The 15,685-nt window shown below is 42.6% G+C and overlaps 1 protein-coding gene and 1 long non-coding RNA gene across 10 annotated transcripts in view; both read right to left on the bottom strand.

The window, feature by feature from the left end:
• RABEP1 (rabaptin, RAB GTPase binding effector protein 1) overlaps positions 1-6,921 on the bottom strand; it is a 96,687-nt gene extending 89,766 nt beyond the window's left edge. For all 8 annotated transcript variants that reach the window (XM_081579058.1, XM_081579064.1, XM_081579059.1 and 5 more), the window contains exon 1: positions 6,682-6,921. In XM_081579058.1, coding sequence (XP_081435184.1) covers positions 6,682-6,715 — 34 coding nt within the window. In that variant the 5' untranslated portion in view covers positions 6,716-6,921. The remainder of the gene's footprint in view (positions 1-6,681) is intronic.
• A 1,650-nt stretch (positions 6,922-8,571) lies between these two features.
• The window catches only part of LOC145541735 (uncharacterized), a 68,030-nt gene continuing 60,916 nt past the window's right edge, over positions 8,572-15,685 (bottom strand). For both annotated transcript variants that reach the window (XR_014079237.1, XR_014079238.1), the window contains one exon: positions 8,572-10,295. This is a non-coding gene — a long non-coding RNA (uncharacterized LOC145541735). The remainder of the gene's footprint in view (positions 10,296-15,685) is intronic.

The following is a 15,685-nucleotide window of genomic DNA, read 5'->3' as shown; positions in this document are numbered from 1 at the left end:
GTAAATGGACTTGGGGTGATAATGATGTGCAGGTTCACCGATTATTTACAAATTTACTACACTGGTGGAATGTTGGTGGTGGGGAACTGGGGAGGGGGTACAAGGAAACTTCTGGTTCCTTGTACTTTCTGTTCAATTTGTACTTTCCATTCAGTTTTGCTGTGAAACTAAAACTACTCTAAAAAATAGTGTCTACTGATTTTTTAAAACCTGTAACCATATCTGTATCCCCAGTGTCTAGCATGGTATCTGGTCTATAGTGAACACTGAAAAATTAGTAATTTAAAAAACACACAGCACAGAGCAAGGCATGTAACAGTTCAATAAACCACCGCTTTTATTTTATTATGAACTAATATGATACAGAGAAACAAGTTTGAGGGAATGTTACCACACATTAAACAGAGTTGCGAGTTTTAATCAAAAGAGTATCTTAGATGTTCAATGAATAAGTCACATGGCCTCCATGTCTGGAATATTCTGAAATTGTAGGGACACCATTTTAGGAAGAGCACTAACAAACTACATGGTACTGGAACATCTGGCTAGCCAAGCAGAGGAAACTACACAGAATGGAGAGGGTACAGACCCCTCATATGAGGAACTGCCAAGATGGAAGCAAGCTCTTTAAATATCTAGAACTTTTTTGTGTGGAAGAGAAAATAAGATTGATTTTCACTCCTTTGTTAGTCTCTAATGAGAAAACTGAACAAAGGCACCTTCTATCATAGCTTTCCCTGTTCTTTTCCTTGTAGTAAGTTTCCCCTGCACTCCAGAGAAGAACAGTGTACTAACACTAGGCACCTCCTCATTTCACATTATTGTGCCCAAGGTTCATTCCTCCACTTATCATAAAATTCCTGAAATCAGAACTATGCAGAATGCCAGTTCTGCATTACCTGGCACAACTGTACTACACAAAAGAGAACAATTGTTTACAAAATACTCCTATGAAGACTAAACTCAATTTAATAATTATACAAGAACAACACATCAAATTTCACTAAATAAAAACCAAAATCAGACTCCTTAAGATTCAAAGACAATTCCATCTACCGGGTAGTCAGGTAAGACATACAATTAAAGGATTATTATAAAATCCCAGGCTACTGCATGTAGGCACTCTGAAGCAGTTAAGACTGTGACAGGTAAACTTAGGGCTTTTGTGTTTCAGATCAAGTTTAGTGGTTGGGAGCTTTATCAAGTAATAATAAACCAAATATATGTACTATTGAATAAAATGGTGTTAAAACAACTAGCTTTAACACCTTCAGTTCAGTTGCTCAGTCCTGTCCGACTCTTTGAGACCCCATGGACTGCAGTGCGCCAGGCCTCCCTGTCCATCACTAACACCTTAGAAGAAAAATTAAGTTAGAGCCCTATGTCACATCAAAAACGAATTCCAGATGCAAGCAGGTTCCCCATGCAAGCCAGAAAGCAGCTTTCCAGGGAGCTCTGCCCTTCAGAGGGCCACAGCTGCATCTCCTCCAACCAAGTCTGGATGTCTGGGAGCAGCCTCTTGAAGATGTGTTTCTTCCTTGGGTGCTCTCCCTTAGCTCTAGAGGCAGTAGCTGATCACTATCTCTACTATTCCTGTATTCTTCAGGCTGTTCTTTTTCCCTTAGGTAATCTCTTATGTGGGCTCAGATGGTAAAGAATCCGCCTGCAATGCAGGAGACCCCGGTTCGATTCTTGGGCTGGGAAGATTCCCTGGAGAAGGAATATCTATTTAGTTAACAATTCTTTATATTAAACTTTTATCTGTTAAGTTTAAAAATAAATAAATTTCAGATGATTTATAGTAGTAATTACACCTCCCTTGCCTTCCTTAACTCTGTTGCCAATCTAGCAACCAGAGTGATTTTGTTTGGGGTTTTTTTTTTTAATGTAAGTCAGATCACACCACTCCTCAGCTCAAAACATTTTCAATGATTCCCCATAGTGAAAGTCAATCTTTACAATGCTCTAGGGCCCTATAATACCTGCCACCTTTCACCTCTTATTTTACTGCTCACTTCTCCCTTCCTCTCCCACATCCTTCCACCCACTGCCCCAATAATTTCATTCTAGCCACACTGACCTCCATGCCATCCCTCAAACATGACAGACACATTCCTTCATTAAGGCATTCGCAAAAATTGATCCCTCTGTCTGGCATACCCTTCCTTCAGATATCCACACATTAGCTCTTCTATCACCTTCAAGTCTTTGGTCAAATGTCAACTTCTCAACAAGCTTACTCTGACCACCCTATTTAAAACCAGCCTACCCCGCCTCCTTTTACCCTGTTCCATTTTTTTTCTTTTTCCATAGCATTTATCACCTAACAATCCATATGATTTGCTTATGTTTGTTGTTTAATATCTGTTTCTCCCATGCCAGGGCAGGGTTTTTTATTATCTGTGTTGTCCACTGATATATTCCAAATATCTAGAATTGCGCCTGGCAAGTAGTACACGCTCACATTTGTTGAACAGTTTTACACTTGTCTGTGGGATTAACTAACGGCCTTCTGCTTCACTACTTAGGAATAAGGATTGAGTTTTTTTCATTTTATTTTCTAGAGCTCTGCCTAGACTAGGCACACAAACATTTATTAACTGAAATTTTTTTTTTTTTGGTCTATCAGAAGATACAATTTTAAAACAACTGACATTATCCAGGGCTTGTAAGAGTGTAAGGGAAATCTACCCTCTCATATACCATTGGCAGGTATGTAAATTGATACTTTTTGAGAGTAAGCTAGCAATAGCTATTAAAATTTAAATCACTCAGAGCCCATGCCCTTTAATTCAGTAGTCTTACAGAAGCAAAAGAAAAAGTACCTGAAAAGTATGTACAAAGAATATCTAAACCAGAACTGCTTATAAAATGGAAAAATTGAAAGCTATCTACTTATCTACTAAAGATAGAGGCAAATAAATCATGTGTGATACATGTTATGTGACAACATTCTTTAACAAGAATGAAGCAGATCTGTAGCAATGAACTGGAAAGTAGCCCACAATCTAGTAAACAGATCAGGGGGCTCTGGCATCAGATAACCTGGATTTGAATCCTGGCTCCCCTCACTTCCTAGCTAGGTAATTCTAGGCACTTTTTAACTTCTCTGTGCTTCAGTTTCCTCATCAATAAAACAGGAACAATATTATAATAGTATCCACTTCACTGACCTGAAGATTTCCTGAAATAATGCATGCAGTGTCTATAGCACATTTATGGGTACAGTTATCATTTACAAGTGAAATAGACAAGTTGCAGACCTATGTATGTAAACCATGTCCATTTCAGGGGGAAAAGTCTATGAAATTTATAGAAAAAAGTCAAGTACAGAAAACTTAATACTGGTTTCCTCTCAGAGATGAGAGAAGACAAACTTAACAGCCACCCTTTTTTAATGGAAGGAATTTAGAATATAGTGTTTTTAAATAAAAAAGAAGTAAAATCAGAGCAAATGCTTCTAAGAGTTTAACTTAGATTTTAAAATATTAGTTTGAAATAGTTTACATTATATATACTCTTTGAATTCTCAAGATAAAATCATCACCTGAAATTTCTTTGACTATTAAAGTTACCTTTGCTCTAAATGAGTAAACTAAGGCGCACAATCCAAGAAACAGTTTTTAAAAAACTTACAAAATAAGGACTTGAACTGCAAGGAAATCAAATCAGTCAAACCTAAAGGAAATCAACCGTGAATATTCTCTGGAAGGACTGATGCTGAAACTTCATTACTTTGGCCATAGCATTCGAAGAGTTGACTCACTGGAAAAGACTCTGATGTCAGGAAAGATTGAGGGTAGGAGAAGGGGACAACAGAGGATAAGATGGTTAGATAGCCTTACTGACTCAATGGACATGAACTTCAGCAAATTCTGGGAGATAGTGGAGGACAGAGGAGCCTGGCATGATGCAGTCCATGTGGTTACAAAGAGTCGGACATGACTTAGTGACCAAACAAGAAAATTATTACACTTTAACCTATAGATTTTACACACAAATCAGTTCTTTTTTTAACCTACAATATCTCCATGAAAAATAAAAGATATGTCAAAGAAAGAAAACAACATCAACGTAAATTAAAACTGCTTCTAAAATGGGATACCTGAGAATTCCCTGGCAGTCCAGTGGTTAGGACTCTGTGCTCTCACTGATGAGGGCCTGGGTTCAATCCCTGACCAGGGAACTAAGATCCTATGAGTTGTGCAGCACAGTCAAAGAAAAAAATAAAAAGGAATAAAAGCTAGATTAAAGTCAAAAAGTAAAAGTTACCTTTTACTGTCAGTTTAACTCAAAAGAATTCTGCAATTTTTTAATAACAGCAGGGCTAGGAAATTCAAGTGTGCTTAAAGCTCAAGTGTTAAGTAGTGATCTATATTAAGTTCAGCAAAAGAGAAAAATTAAATCCCCCAAGATGAATTTCTAAGAAGACACAGACACAAAGCACTCAAATACACCAAATTCTCTCTCCTTTTGTTAACAGTAGCTGTGGCTGCTCATTTACTACATTAATTGAAAATACTGCAATCTATGCAAACTGAATCTCATCCCATAGTCACAGGATTTGAAAAATAGGGAATAAACCTGTAGTAAGAATACATGATTTTCTAAAGCTAATTTTTCCTAGCCTCTTTCAAGTGCTTAGTCACTTCTGCCTATTTACAACGAGGACCGTTTCACATCTAGAAAGAGGGAGGGAATTTTGATTCCGGACTGTCATGTCACCTGAGCCGCCCTAGACGTTTGTTTCCATGCAACTCAAGAGAAGGCAGCCGCCAGCTAAGCATACCTACCACTCCAGATCAGAACCAGAAGCCACTGGGGCTCCCTCTATTCTGCCTCTGTCTTCAATAACAAAGAGGTGTTTGTAGAAAAGCAATGTTTTCTTCCCTGACACCAAATGCAAAAGGTGAGGATTAAAACGTAGCCTGAAAGCCAGAAAGAAAAACAACAATACAGTATACTAATGCATATATATGGAATTTGAAAGATGGTAACGATAACCCTATATGCGAGACAGAATAAGAGACACAGATGCATAGAACAATTTTATGGACTCTGAGGGAGAAGGTGAGGCTGGGACGTTCTGGGAGAATAGCATTGAAACATGTATATTATCATATGTGAAACAGAACACCATTCCATGTTCGATGCACGAGACAAGGGCTCAGGGCCAGGGCAATGGGATGACCCAGAGGGATGGGATGGGGAGGGAGGTGGGTGGGGGGTCCAGGAAGGGGAACTCATGTAAACCCATGGCTGATTCATGTCAATGTATGGCAAAAACTATTACAATATTGTAAAGTAATTAGCCCCCAACTAGAATAAATAAATTTATTAAAAAAAAAAAAACGTAGCCTGAAAACCTGTTTCCTCCAACAGTCCACCAGAGAATGCCTCCCATCTACTGAAACAGAAACAGCATCCAGATTTTCATACAACTCCAGGTGTGTGGGTGCTAGACATCTCTCCTCAGGCAGCTAACAAAACCTAAAACTAGAGGCAAACAGGCTTTAGAGCACAGTCCAAGAAAGAAGTTAGCATTAAAATCTGGCAACATTGTTTCACATTCCTCAAAGGCAAGAACAAAGAATCAGGTTTTCATGAAATATTATCTTAAGAGACAACCCTAGGCAAAGGCAAGTTTTTAAGCACCAACTATGTGCCCAGCGCCAAATCCCAACATTCCACTCACACTTAAAGATGCTAAGCACACACCCTGATTATAGAAATACACCTGAAAGAACTCTCACTCCCAGATACAATAGTACCTTGCCAAGGACCAGGCACAAAATAGTAACACCTGGAACCATGTGGTCACTCTCTGAAGCAGGGCTTAGACAACTTCCCAGAGGTCAGGAAGGCCTGACAACCACCTGGGACTATTTAGGATGGGGCTCTTTCTCCTTCCATGGATGGAAGTGCTATAAAAGACACGTTTTTGTCTCGACTTCAGCATTCCCAAATACCGCCTTAATACTAACCACTTTATGTAAGTCACATTATCTCCCTTATAGACAAAAAATAAAGGCACGAATGAATCTCTTTTCATGAGAACATCCAAGTTCCAAGAGGCTAAGAAACCTGCATTGTGCTTGTTAGTGAAGGCTCCAGGTGCTTTAGACGCCCAGGCCCCAGTACTTAACCATTAAGCCAGGACGCCTCTCAAGGAACGCTACTAAAACCAGTTACTGATCCGAGCCAGTTAGTTTCTTGCCACAAAACGGAGCTCAAAGCGTTCAGTGACATGGACGGAGGCGGGGCGTGGGGAGGGCACATCACCACTACCTAAGCAATTTCTTTTTCTTTTAACGAATATAGCACATGTTCCTGATTTCCATCCTCCTCACGGGCAGAACCCACGTGCCGGTCCCACCACTACCCACAGCAGCTCCCTCTCCACGCTCCCCAGCTCACCCGCAGCTCCTTACCCGATCTCACTCCGCCCCCACCCCAGCCACGGCCAACGCCGGCACCTCCCGCCCCCTCGCCAGAGACGGCCGTCCAGGCCCTCGCACCGCCCTCGCGTGCAGCCAGCGCCGGACCCCGCGCGCTCCCGCCTCCGCCCGGCAGGGTCACCTCCGGGGCCTATGCGCGCCCTTCCCGCCGCCCACAGGTCCCCCCGCGACGCCGGCGCCGGGCAGGCCGCGCCCGCCGCGCCTGCCATGGTGGGCGCCTCACCGTCAGGCTGAGGAGCCGGGCCCGGCTGCGCCATGGCCGGGCGGCCGGCCTCGGGGAGCGGGGATGGGCGGGGAAGCGGCGTCCCGGGCTCTCGCAGGCTCAGCTGGCGGAGGAGGCGTCGACCGAGCCGCCGCCGCCGCCGCCCAGGGAGGAACCGCTAAGGCTGGAGCCGCCGGCGCCGCCACAGCCGCGGGCAGAGACGGACCCGAGCGCCGACCTCCGCCTCCTCATCCTGACAGCGGGAAATAAGCAGTGCGCAGGCGCGGGGGGATGGGGCGGCACGTGACGCCGCCCTGAGGGGAGGGGCGGGGCTTCGCGAAGGGAGGGGCGCGCAGCGCGTGGCGGAGGCTGGAGGAGGGGCGGGGGGCGGGGGGCGGGGGGCGGGGGGCGGGGGGGGGGAGAAGGAGGCTGAATACGGGAGGAGGGGGAGAGGGAACAAGAGAGCCCCGGCGCGAAAGGCCAGGCCTTGTTCAGGGGCAGCTCCCCGCCCTCCGCCCCAGAACAGAGGCAAGGAAAGAATAATTACAAAAAGAAGGGCGAGAGAGGAGGCTAGATGGTGAAATTAGTGCAAATCTAGCCTCTGCCTCTTCTAGCTGTGTGACCTTGGGCGAATCACTTAACCTCTTTGAACCTCACAGCCTTTGCCTGTATAGTGGCTACTAAAAGTTTAAATGAAGTGTGCGGAACTGTTTCTTAGGTACTTTCTATCACGCACCTATGTGCGCTATGACTTTTCAGTGCCGCGCATCATGAGAGGTGATGGGGATACAGCTAGACACAGTTCTTGCACCCACGAGGGGAGAGGGAGAAGATGGTAGGCAGACAATACCGCCCTTACACCTGGGCATAGGTACACACATTAGAGGTGCACCTCTACGCCAGCTCTGACCACATTCCTTACATAGTGTCCAGGGGCCATGCCCACCTGACGACTGTGCCTCTCTTTCAGGACCAAGTTCTTGGAACTTGTGACCCATGAATTCCCTCCCCAAATGATTGGAGGCTGTGGGCTCTTCTCCAGGCCAGTTCTCTAAGGTAGAGTCTGGGGACCCCTAGAAGTGGCTGTGGGGCAGCTGTGCTTGGGGGAGGGGCACATCATTCAGACATTTGAGCTTCTGTGTTCACAGATGCCTAGTGCAGGACAGAGATGGAAAAAGAGAGCAGGTGGGTCGGGGCAAGTGCTCCCACCACCACCTCATTTAAGCGCATAAATCTGAGGAGTCCAGAGATCCTAAATTTGAACCTGGTCTTCCATGGCCTTAAAGATGTATATTTGTCAACGTAGAATAGAGCATATGAACAGTTGGAGTGATTTATAATTTTAAATAATTTAGGTAGACATGTTGCATCTGTTTACTTTTGCCCCAAAGTCTGCTAACATTAGAGAAGGGCCTATATACAGACTTGAGTCTTTTGAGCAGCTAATATCTTCGAATGACTCGTATGCCTTTGAGAGAGCAAGCAGAGTGGCTTCCCCAATCCCCCATTAAATGACTATCCTGCAGATCCATTCTGCACATGAACACCTTTGTCCAGATAAGACAGCCCAGTGCACCTTCTCTCTGGTGATGACTAACTCAAGGCAGGGATCATAAAGATAGCAGATGCTGATACCCTCTACAGAGGGAACTCTTCTAGTGAGTAAGAGGTGTGTTTATTGCCATTGATAATCTGGGGCTTGAAGCCAGGCCCCCAAGCTCAAGGTCGCTCAAAAAGGATTAGACTGCTGATCTAAACACATAGAGCACCCCATGCAAAGGAGGTGGTTGAAAAAGCAATTTGGAAATCACATTAGGAGCATGCATGGGTTATGTACATTTTCATATTTTTAGGTAAATCCTAACACCCAGCAATTCCACCCCCAGGCATACATTTTAAAGAAAACTAGTGTGTGCTCAAAGCCTTTATTAACTGTAAAGACATGATGCTTATATTTTGAAAGAAATTGGGAGATAAGATTTAAACACATGTAATAATTGCTTATCAATTACATCGCACATGTAGATACAGAATAAGGTGACATAGCTTATAATAAAATACATAAAAGCCCAAGAATTCATCAACAGAATAGATAAATTTTAAAATATTCATACAATGGAATACTCTACAGCAATAATAATGAACAAACAACAGCTACATAGTCAATATAGATGAATCCCACAAACATAATTCTGAGAGAAAGAAGTTGTAGAGTAATACATACAGAGTGAGTCCATTTATATAAAATTTCAAAACAGACAAAACTAAACCTCATCCACACAAAGTTGGTAAACTGTAAAGATGGGAAGAGAAGGACTTTCACAGAAGCCATGATAGTGGTTCCTGAACCAGGGAGGGAAGGACACGGGATGAAGGATGATATCTAAAAGCCCACCTTCTACGGTGCTGGCAATGTGATATTCCTTAAACTGGGTCCACCTAAACTAATTATAAATCTGGGAAGCTGATGTTCAGATGAGAAAGACTTAGGAGTATTGGCTGAATACAAGCTTAAAATGAGCCAACTTGATGCAACTGCTGGAAAGTATTGATTCTGTGCTTCATGAACAGTTACAGAGACTCTTGGTAGAATTCACAATTGGAAAAAAAAAAATAGAGTCATAGTGTGTAAATTACAGGAGGTGATGCCTGTTCTGCACTTTGCCCTGATTAGGTCACATCAGCAGCGCTGACTATGTTTGCTCTGCACAGCATTGTTTGCAAGGGGACGCTAACCAGCTGGAGTGGGTGGAGTCCCAGGGAATGAAGAATCTGAAAATTATTTCCTGATGGAAATAGCAGGCAAAAGTACTCTAGTGGGGGAGGGGGGGAAGATGACTTGAGCTGTGAAGGCTGTCTTCAAATTGTGAAAGTCAATATGTAAAAGCGTGCTGTATGCCCAGAGACTGCAGCAAGACAGGCTTCAACCTGTCTTGAAGAAGGTTCTTCTTCAACCTAAAGAAGAACTTTTTCTCAGAGCTAACTAGAGAGAGAAGGGGCTACTTTTCAGGGAAGGAGTCCCTGTCATTGTAAGTGTGCAAGTAGAGCTGGCTAGCAGCTGGTCAGAGATGCTTATAGGAGGATTCCTACTACATTGGTGGGATTAGACTAGACCATCTTTACAGTCCTTTTCGGCCTCAAGGTTCTGCAATACTAATGGCAATAAGTTTCCTGCATTTTAAAGTTTACTAGGTTTCCCTGGTGGCTCAGTGGTAAAGAATTCACCTCCCAATGCAGGAGATGCAGGTTTGAGCCCTGGATCAGGAAGATCCTCTGGAGAAGGAAATGGCAACCCATTCCAGCATTCTTGCCTGAAAAATCCCCCTGAAGGGCTACAGTAGTCCTTGGGGTCACAAAGAGTCGGACACAACTGAGCAACTGAGCATACATGCAGTTTCTCATGTATTACTTCATTTTACTTCTCACAGCATTCCCGAAGGTATACAGTAGACACAAAGTAGATAAACCAAACTTTCCTGGATAAATCCCATGTCAAAATTCTCCAGATTCTCCATGTCAGAATCCTCTGGTTTCTGCAAGTACAGGTATGGCTCTGAGATGAGGTGTCCCAACTTGGCAACCAGCTGACAGTACTCAGAAGTGTTGGGGTTCTCTCTCTCTAGGATCCAGATTCTCTAGGGCAGAAAGGAACCAAAGAGTAGGCTTATGACAGCATACTTCTCTGATCTTCAATAAAGACAACTTCCGTGCAGGATGGAAGTGTTTCACATATATGCTTTCCCCTTGTAAGTTTTCTGTAAACCATCCACATCAGTGCTATTTGATCACCATTCACCTGCTTCTGACTTCTCATTGGATTACAGACCATAATTTTAACCATTATTAATAATAACACCACTTAGTTGAGCACCTACTACTATATGCTAGAGAGATTACCTGATAATAGCTCTTAGGAGTAGATTTTGTTTATTATCCCAGAACTCAGAGAGGTTAAATGACTTGTCCATGTCACACAGTAAACAGAAGAACTAGAATGCAAATCCAAGTCTGTCTCACCCAGAGTATATGCTTTTTGCTGTCGGTGCTGGCTAACCATGTCTATTGGGTATCAGCAAATACCCCAACACTTCAGTGCCATTATCAACTGAATTCATTTTTAGAAGTTTCAGTGATATCTCCGAAAGTTACACTTCTTTTTAAAATAATTTTATTTATTTATTTATTTATTTTTGACTGTGCTGGGTCTTCCTTGCTGTGCAGGCTTTTCTCTAGTTGCAGTGAACGGAGGCTAGTCTCTAGCTGTGGTGCACGAGCTCTAGGTGTGCGGGCTTCAGCAATTGAAACCTGTGAGTCCAGTAGTTGCAGCTCCTGGGCTCTAGAAATAGTTGTGACAGATGGCCTCATTTGCTCTGAGGCACATGGGATCTTCATGAATCAGGGATCGAACCCATGTCTCTTGCATTGGAAGGTGGATTCTTTACCACTGAGCCACCAGGGAAGCCCAAGTTACACTTCTTTTAATTACTTGTTTATTTTTTCAGATTATTTGACTAAAATTCTAGTTATAATTTTTTAAATATATAGAGAAAGCAAATATACTTCCTCAACCTCTCCTCCCAATACACACACAATCCCACACCTCTCTCCAGGGCAAGCTACTGTTGTTACCAGCTTTGTATGAATCCTTTCAGACATTTTTTTATGCATCTATGAACATGCTGAAACAGGTGCCTCTTTTTTATCTTCCTCACATAGATATGATCATATTGTATATTGCCTCTGAACTTGTGTTTTTCCTCAATGGTATGGTCAATACCTATGACTTTACTTCATTCTTTTTAACTCTCATGTAGTTTTCCACCTTGGTAAATGGTTAGGTTACTTATAGTTTTTCATTACTTACAAGCAATGCTGCAAGGAACATGCATACCTATCTAGGCACTTGTATGAGTGATTTTTCAGAAGATTTATCTACCCCCTTAGAATTACTAGATCAAAAATCATGAACATTTTTTCATTTAATGAATGTTGACAAAAAGTATCACATCAATAATATAACAACGGTATATGCACATATTTGTTTCTGTACCTCCTTGCCAATATTGGCTTTTGTCAATCTTCTTTATGTCTGCTAATCTGATGGACAAAAAAATCTGATGGACAATAAGCATTTCCCTGAATATCAGTTCAGTTCAGTCGCTCAGTCATGTCTGACTCTTTGTGACCCCATGAATCGCAGCACGCCAGGCCTCCCTGTCCATCACCAACTCCCGGAGTTTACCCAAACCCATGTCCATCGAGTCGGTGATGCCATCCAACCATCTCATCCTCTGTCATCCCCTTCTCCTCTTGCCCCCAGTCCTTCCCAGCATTAGGGTCTTTTCCAATGAGTCAACTCTTCGCATGAGGTTGCCAAAGTATTGGAGTTTCAGCTTCAACATCAGTCCTTTCCAATGAACACCCAGGACTGATCTCCTTTAGGATGGACTGGTTGGATCTCCTTGCAGCCCAAGGGACTCTCAAGAGTCTTCTCCAACACCACAGTTCAAAAGCATCAATTCTTCGGTGCTCAGCTTTCTTCACCATCCAACTCTCACATCCATACATGACCACTGGAAAAACCATAGCCTTGACTAGACGGACCCTTGTTGGCAAAGTAATGTCTCTGCTTTTAAATATGCTGTCTAGGTTGGTCATACCCTTCCTTCCAAGGAGTAAGCGTCTTTTAATTTCATGGCTGCAATCACCATCAGCAGTGATTTTGGAGCCCAAAAAAATAAAGTCTGACACTGTTTCCACTGTTTCCCCATCTATTTCCCATGAAGTGATGGGACCAGGTGCCATGATCTTAGTTTTCTGAACGTTGAGCTTTAAGCCAACTTTTTCACTCTCCTCTTTCACTTTCATCAAGGGGCTCTTTAGTTCTTCTTCATTTTCTGCCATAAGGGTGGTGTCATCTGCGTATCTGAGGTTATTGATATTTCTCCCAAGCTATCTTGATTCCAGCCTGTGTTTCTTCCAGCCCGGCGTTTCTCATGATGTACTCTGCATATAAATTAAATAAGCAGGGTGACAATATACAGCCTTGACGGACTCCTTTTCCTATTTGGAACCAGTCTGTTGTTCCATGTCCAGTTCTAACTGTTGCTTCCTGACCTGCATACAGGTTTCTCAAGAGACAGGTCAGATGGTCTGGTATTCCCATCTCTTTCAGAATTTTCCAGTTTATTGTGATCCACACAGTCAAAGGCTTTGGCATAGTCAATAAAGCAGAAATAAATGTTTTTCTGGCACTCTCTTGCTTTTTCGATGATCCAGCAGATGTTAGCAATTTGATCTCCGGTTCCTCTGCCTTTTCTAAAACCAGCTTGAACATCTGGAAGTTCACGGTATTAGTGTTATTAAAATGAAAAGACAAATAACAAACTAGAAGAAAATACACTGTATATAACATACCAACTGTTACTATTCAGAATACCTAGAAACACCTACAAATCAATAATAAAAGACAAATAGCTTAATTTATATAAAGTTCATTGTAGCTGTGTACAAACAGCAGATAAAAATAAACATGAAAAGGTTTTTACCCTCACTGATATTCAAAGAAAGGCAATGCCAAAGAACGCTCAAACTACCACACAACTGCACTCATCTCACACGCTAGTAAAGTAATACTCAAAATTCTCCAAGCCAGGCTTCAGCAATACGTGAACCGTGAACTTCCAGATGTTCAAGCTGGTTTTAGAAAAGGCAGAGGAGCCGGAGATCAAATTGCCAACATCCGCTGGATCATCAAAAAAGCAAAAGAGTTCCAGAAAAACATTTATTTCTGCTTTATTGACTATGCCAAAGCCTTTGACTGTGTGGATCACAATAAACTGTGGAAAATTCTGAAGGAGATGGGAATACCAGACCATCTGACCTGTCTCTTGAGAAACCTGTATGCAGGTCAGGAAGCAACAGTTAGAACTGGACATGGAATAACAGACTGGTTCCAAATAGGAAAAGGAGTCCGTCAAGGCTGTATATTGTCACCCTGCTTATTTAACTTATATGCAGAGTACGTCATGAGAAACGCCGGGCTGGAAGAAACACAAGCTGGAATCAAGACTGCCAGGAGAAATATCAATAACCTCAGATATGCAGATGACACCACCCTTATGGCAGAAAATGAAGAAGAACTAAAGAGCCCCTTGATGAAAGTGAAAGAGGAGAGTGAAAAAGTTGGCTTAAAGCTCAACGTTCAGAAAACTAAGATCATGGCACCTGGTCCCATCACTTCATGGGAAATAGATGGGGAAACAGTGGAAACAGTGTCAGACTTTATTTTTTTGGGCTCCAAAATCACTGCTGATGGTGATTGCAGCCATGAAATTAAAAGACGCTTACTCCTTGGAAGGAAGGGTATGACCAACCTAGACAGCATATTTAAAAGCAGAGACATTACTTTGCCAACAAGGGTCCGTCTAGTCAAGGCTATGGTTTTTCCAGTGGTCATGTATGGATGTGAGAGTTGGACGGTGAAGAAAGCTGAGCACCGAAGAATTGATGCTTTTGAACTGTGGTGTTGGAGAAGACTCTTGAGAGTCCCTTGGGCTGCAAGGAGATCCAACCAGTCCATCCTAAAGGAGATCAGTCCTGGGTGTTCATTGGAAAGGACTGATGTTGAAGCTGAAACTCCAATACTTTGGCCACCTCATGCAAAGAGTTGACTCATTGGAAAAGACCCTAATGCTGGGAAGGATTGGGGGCAGGAGGAGAAGGGGATGACAGAGGATGAGATGGTTGGATGGCATCACCGACTCGATGGACATGGGTTTGGGTAAACTCCGGGAGTTGGTGATGGACAGGGAGGCCTGGCGTGCTGCGATTCATGGGGTCACAAAGAGTCAGACATGACTGAGCGACTGAACTGAACTGAACTGAACTGAATAGTGTTATTTACTCACAGAAGTTTTACATTTTTTTTTTTTTTAAAGTATTTATTTGGCTGTGCGAGTTCTTAGCTGTGATGCTCGGGATCTTCGATCTTCATCGCCGCATGTAGGATCCTTTTTTTTTAAGTTGCGGCATGTAGGATGTAGTTTCCTGACCAGGGATCAAACCTGGGCCGCCTGAATTAGGAGTGCAGAGTCTCAGCGAGTGGATCAGCAGAGAAATCACAGAAGTTTGACATTTTAATTGTCAACTTATATACCTTTTCATAGTTTCTGGATTTTTCATCTTGTCCAAGAAGGCCTTTGTCACTTCCAAATTCATACATGTATTCTCAATAGTTTTCCCAGTATTTCCCCAATATTATAATTTTAGTTTTTCTTTTTTTTTTTTTCGGACCGCCCCTAATTTTAATTTTTCATGTTTGTTTTTTTAATCTATTAGGAATTGTTTTTCATATGGAATGAGGCAGGGGTGGAAAAGTACATGGCAACCCACTCTAGTATTCTTGCCTGGAGAATCCCATGGACAGAGGAGCCTGGCGGGCTATGGTCCATAGGATCACAGAGAGTCTGACACGACTGAGCGACTTAGCATGCACGTACACATAAGGTAGGGGATCTAACTTAATTTTTTCAGATAAATAGGCAACTGTCCTCAAATCATTATTTCCCTACTTTAATTGTTGATAAGTTTCTATAAATATATTAACTAGCTTTATTTTTTGTTGCAAGAGGGGGGGAAAAAACCTCAAATAGGTTTTTAAAAAGATGGAATTTGGTTGCTTATGTAACTGAAATATCCATAGCACCAACTGGTTTGGGAAGAAGCTTCGAATAGAACTAACTAGAGGAATAGAGCGTGAGGCTATTTTGGTGGAGACCTGAATGGAAAGATGGAGGCAGCCATAGGAAGACATGAAAGGGAAGAATATTCATGCAAAAAGAGGAGAAATGTATAAAAGTTTTACAAATATAACTAACTTGAAATGTTCAAGAGATAAAGCCACAATGAGTGGAGCAGGGTGAATGAAGGCCAGAGGGGTGGCAGACTCCTAGAGAGGTAAGGAGGGTCAAATCCTGTCAGACACTGAAGCCACAAGAACGATTAAATTGTATTCTGTTTTATT

Source organism: Giraffa tippelskirchi, chromosome 3, assembly GCF_054371585.1.
Source record: "Giraffa tippelskirchi isolate mGirTip1 chromosome 3, T2T-mGirTip1v1.2.pri, whole genome shotgun sequence".
NCBI lineage: Eukaryota > Metazoa > Chordata > Mammalia > Artiodactyla > Giraffidae > Giraffa > Giraffa tippelskirchi.
The sequence above is the reverse complement of the archived record's forward strand: the minus strand, read 5'-3'. Positions and strand labels throughout refer to the sequence as shown.